Source organism: Oncorhynchus keta, unplaced genomic scaffold (genome assembly GCF_023373465.1).
Source record: "Oncorhynchus keta strain PuntledgeMale-10-30-2019 unplaced genomic scaffold, Oket_V2 Un_scaffold_4810_pilon_pilon, whole genome shotgun sequence".
NCBI lineage: Eukaryota > Metazoa > Chordata > Actinopteri > Salmoniformes > Salmonidae > Oncorhynchus > Oncorhynchus keta.
The window spans coordinates 1-5,000 of NW_026290946.1; the positions used below are offsets into that span (position 1 = coordinate 1).

Below are 5,000 nucleotides of genomic sequence, written 5' to 3' on the forward strand. Positions count from 1 at the left end.
GTATTAATGATGCTGTATTAACGATGCTGTATTAAGGATGCTGTAATAATGACGCTGTATTAATGATGCTGTAATAATGGTGCTGTATTAATGATGCTGTGTTAACGATGCAGTATTAACGATGCTGTATACAATGATGCAGTATTAATGATGCTGTATTAATGATGCTGTATTAAAGATGCTGTAGTATTCATGATGCTGTAATAATGATGCTGTATTAATGATGCTGTAATAATGATGCTGTATTAATGATGCAGTATTAATGATGCTGTGTCAATGATCCTGTATTATTGATGCCGTATTAATGATCCTGTATTATTGATGCCGTATTAATGATGCTGTATTAATTATGCAGTATTAATGATGCTGTATTAATGATGCTGTATTAACGATGCAGTATTAACGATGCTGTATACAATGATGCTGTGTTAACGATGCTGTGTTAACGATGCAGTAATAATGGTGCTGTATTCATGATGCTGTATAGTTGGTATGCTGATATTGGTATTACTTCCATGGCCAATAAAGAGATGACATGGTATTATACCTGTCCAAGGTGAGTCCCAGCTGGAGGAAGCACGACGCCTTAAACTCCTCCAGGGCCTGTAGTGAGGTGGTGGGGTTGGCATCGCTGGTCCAGAGGGGGAGATCCACACACTGCTCCTGGCACAACAACACTGGGAAGTGGAAGCTGGCACGGTTATACAGCTGGTTATCCACCTGGAAGAGAACAGAGGAATATCTAGTTAGTGTAGCTCTATACTGTAGTTATCCACCTGGAAGAGAACAGAGGAATATCTAGTTAGTGTAGCTCTATACTGTAGTTATACAGCTGGTTATCCACCTGGAAGAGAACAGAGGAATATCTAGTTAGTGTAGATCTATACTGTAGTTATACAGCTGGTTATCCACCTGGAAGAGAACAGAGGAATATCTAGTTAGTGTAGCTCTATACTGTAGTTATCCACCTGGAAGAGAACAGAGGAATATCTAGTTAGTGTAGATCTATACTGTAGTTATCCATCTGGAAGAGAACAGAGGAATATCTAGTTAGTGTAGCTCTATACTGTAGTTATGCAGCTGGAAGAGAACAGAGGAATATCTAGTTAGTGTAGCTCTATACTGTAGTTATACAGCTGGTTATCCACCTGGAAGAGAACAGAGGAATATCTAGTTAGTGTAGCTCTATACTGTAGTTATACAGCTGGTTATCCACCTGGAAGAGAACAGAGGAATATCTAGTTAGTGTAGATCTATACTGTAGTTATCCACCTGGAAGAGAACAGAGGAATATCTAGTTAGTGTAGATCTATACTGTAGTTATCCATCTGGAAGAGAACAGAGGAATATCTAGTTAGTGTAGCTCTATACTGTAGTTATCCACCTGGAAGAGAACAGAGGAATATCTAGTTAGTGTAGCTCTATACTGTAGTTATACAGCTGGTTATCCACCTGGAAGAGAACAGAGGAATATCTAGTTAGTGTAGCTCTATACTGTAGTTATACAGCTGGTTATCCACCTGGAAGAGAACAGAGGAATATCTAGTTAGTGTAGCTCTATACTGTAGTTATACAGCTGGTTATCCACCTGGAAGAGAACAGAGGAATATCTAGTTAGTGTAGCTCTATACTGTAGTTATACAGCTGGTTATCCACCTGGAAGAGAACAGAGGAATATCTAGTTAGTGTAGCTCTATACCTTAGTTATACAGCTGGTTATCCACCTGGAAGAGAACAGAGGAATATCTAGTTCGTGTAGCTCTATACTGTAGTTATACAGCTGGTTATCCACCTGGAAGAGAACAGAGGAATATCTAGTTAGTGTAGCTCTATACTGTAGTTATCCACCTGGAAGAGAACAGAGGAATATCTAGTTAGTGTAGCTCTATACTGTAGTTATCCACCTGGAAGAGAACAGAGGAATATCTAGTTAGTGTAGCTCTATACTGTAGTTATACAGCTGGTTATCCACCTGGAAGAGAACAGAGGAATATCTAGTTAGTGTAGCTCTATACTGTAGTTATCCATCTGGAAGAGAACAGAGGAATATCTAGTTAGTGTAGCTCTATACTGTAGTTATCCACCTGGAAGACAACAGAGGAATATCTAGTTAGTGTAGCTCTATACTGTAGTTATACAGCTGGTTATCCACCTGGAAGAGAACATCTAGTTAATATCTAGTTAATATAGATATATATAGTGTAGATCTATACTGTAGTTATCCAGCTGGAAGAGAACAGAGGAACATCTAGTTAATATAGATATATATCGTGTAGATCTATACTGAACACAGGAAGATATTTAGATGGCTGAAGCAGGAAATGTACCTTTTGTATTTTTCTATTTTACAGTCTTCAGGCAGATACAGGTGTTCTATAAACAGTTATTTCACAGTCAATCATCAGGTGACCTATAAAAGCCTTCCAGGTGACCTATACATAGTCTTCAGGCAGATACACAGTTTCAGGTGACCTAAACAGACCTATAAACAGTCTTTCAGGTGACCTATACATAGTCTTCATCAGGTGACCTATACATAGTCTTCATCAGGTGACCTATACATAGTCTTCATCAGGTGACCTATACATAGTCTTCGTCAGGTGACCTATACATAGTCTTCATCAGGTGACCTATACATAGTCTTCATCAGGTGACCTATACATAGTCTTCATCAGGTGACCTATACATAGTCTTCGTCAGGTGACCTATACATAGTCTTCGTCAGTGACCTATAAACAGCCTTCGTCAGGTGACCTATACATAGTCTTCATCAGGTGACCTATACATAGTCTTCGTCAGGTGACCTATACATAGTCTTCGTCAGGTGACCTATAAACAGTCTTCATCAGGTGACCTATACATAGTCTTCGTCAGGTGACCTATAAACAGCCTTCGTCAGGTGACCTATAAACAGTCTTCGTCAGGTGACCTATAAACAGCCTTCGTCAGGTGACCTATAAACAGCCTTCTTCAGGTGACCTATAAACAGCCTTCGTCAGGTGACCTATAAACAGCCTTCGTCAGGTGACCTATAAACAGCCTTCGTCAGGTGACCTATAAACAGCCTTCGTCAGGTGACCTATAAACAGCCTTCGTCAGGTGACCTATAAACAGCCTTCGTCAGGTGACCTATAAACAGCCTATAAACAGTCTTCAGGTGACCTATAAACAGCCTTAAACAACCGTCAGGTGACCTATAAACAGTCTTCGTCAGGTGACCTATACATCAGTGACCTATAAACAGTCTTCGTCAGGTGACCTAGTCTTCGTCAGGTGACCTATAAACAGTCTTCGTCAGGTGACCTATAAACACAGGTGACCTATTCGTCAGGTGACCTATAAACAGTCTTCGTCAGGTGACCTATAAACAGCCTTCGTCAGGTGACCTATAAACAGCCTTCGTCAGGTGACCTATACACAGTCTTCGTCAGGTGACCTATAAACAGCCTTCGTCAGGTGACCTATAAACAGCCTTCGTCAGGTGACCTATAAACAGCCTTCGTCAGGTGACCTATAAACAGTCTTCGTCAGGTGACCTATAAACAGTCTTCGTCAGGTGACCTATAAACACGTCAGGTGACCTATAAACAGTCTTCGTCAGGTGACCTATAAACAGCCTTCGTCAGGTGACCTATAAACAGCCTTCGTCAGGTGACCTATAAACAGTCTATGAGTCGGCCCACCTGCAGGCTGGCACAGTGGACTTCGACCAGACAGGCCTCTCCCATCCCGGCGGTGACCAGCCCCATGCCAGAGTCACCCAGACGGGCGGGACACAGGTTCAGTAGCAGTTTGGACAGAGTCAGCCTCAAGAGCTCCACGGAACCCGAACGACTGGTGATGTCATCACTCAGCGACACACTGGCCTCGCTCAGCAACACCCTGAACGCCAGCTTCCGATTGGACGTCCTGAGAGACAGACACCAATCAGTTATGTTGATCCTTTAAATCAATGCAAAAGGGATGGCTGGGGTTTACACAGAACGGGGGTTACAGCGCCCCCCAGTGGTGAAAGACAATATGTCCTGCATCCTTTGTCAGGGTGAACTATGACCTGCTAATGTTGTTATAATTAACTGCTCATCATTATCAATTGTACATTAAAACAAACCAAAAATCATATATTTTAATATCATACAAATATATTGTATTGTTTGTCTCTCCTGTAGTAGGGTTAGAGGTTAAAGGTTAGGGGTTAGAGGTTAGGTTAGAGGTTAGGGGTTGGGGGTTAGAGGTTAGGCGTTAGAGGTTAGGGGTTAGGGGTTAGGGATTAGAGGTTGGGGGTTAGAGATTAGGGATTAGAGGTTGGGGGTTAGATGTTGGGGGTTAGATGTTGGGGGTAAGGGGTTAGAGGTTAGGGGTTAGGGATTAGAGGTTGGGGGTTAGAGGTTAGGGGTTAGGGATTAGAGATTGGGGATTAGATGTTGGGGGTTAGATGTTGGGGGTTAGAGGTTAGGGGTTAGAGGTTACCTGTTGTGCAGGCTCATGACAGAGTCCACGCTGCCCTCTGGTGCCAGGGTGAGGATGACTGTGCCACCCTGATGGACGACATCTATGTAGAGACAGCCAAACCCTGGAAGGAAAACCACCTACACAACACACCTTTACTCAGTACATCTACTCAGTACATCTACTCGGTACATTTACTCAGTACATCTACTCAGTACATTTACTCAGTACATTTACTCAGTACATTTACTCAGTACATTTACTCAGACCATCTACTCAGTACATCTACTCAGTACATCTACTCAGTACATCTACTCAGTTAGTACATCTACTCAGTACATTTACTCAGTACATTTACTCAGTACATTTACTCAGTACATTTACTCAGTACATTTAGAGTATTAGTACATTATCAGTACAGGTTCAGTACATTTACTCAGTACATTTTCAGTACATTTTCAGTACATTTTCAGTACATTCAGTACATTAGATCAGTACATTTTCAGTACATTTACTCAGGGTTAGAGGTTAGGGGTTGGTACATTTTCAGT

General features: G+C 41.8%; 1 protein-coding gene and 1 long non-coding RNA gene across 15 annotated transcripts in view; one reads left to right on the top strand and one right to left on the bottom strand.

Moving 5' to 3' along the window:
- Window positions 1–469: 469 nt before the first annotated feature.
- Window positions 470–5,000, bottom strand: part of LOC127928899 (intermembrane lipid transfer protein VPS13B-like) — a 74,893-nt gene continuing 70,362 nt past the window's right edge. Inside the window, exons 12-14 of one of the 10 annotated variants that reach the window (XM_052516489.1) lie at window positions 4,471–4,589; window positions 3,684–3,909; window positions 470–720 (exon numbers count right to left, since the gene is read on the bottom strand). In XM_052516489.1, coding sequence (XP_052372449.1) covers window positions 508–720; window positions 3,684–3,909; window positions 4,471–4,589 — 558 coding nt within the window. In that variant the 3' untranslated portion in view covers window positions 470–507. Of the gene's footprint in view, window positions 721–802; window positions 845–1,103; window positions 1,149–1,171; window positions 1,217–1,407; window positions 1,453–1,475; window positions 1,521–1,543; window positions 1,589–1,611; window positions 1,657–1,915; window positions 1,973–2,095; window positions 2,153–3,683; window positions 3,910–4,470; window positions 4,590–5,000 lie in introns of those variants that run through there. The other 9 variants (XM_052516492.1, XM_052516493.1, XM_052516494.1 and 6 more) reach the window with 9 other exon arrangements.
- LOC127928902 (uncharacterized) lies at window positions 2,816–3,658 on the top strand. Of its 5 annotated transcripts, XR_008132719.1 has the most exons (4): window positions 2,816–2,899; window positions 2,975–3,124; window positions 3,332–3,381; window positions 3,577–3,658. It is a non-coding gene; the product is annotated as an uncharacterized LOC127928902 (long non-coding RNA). The 5 variants fall into 5 exon arrangements; XR_008132716.1 differs by lacking the exon at window positions 3,577–3,658 and having other exon boundaries at window positions 3,332–3,513; XR_008132718.1 differs by lacking the exon at window positions 3,577–3,658 and having other exon boundaries at window positions 2,975–3,099; window positions 3,332–3,513.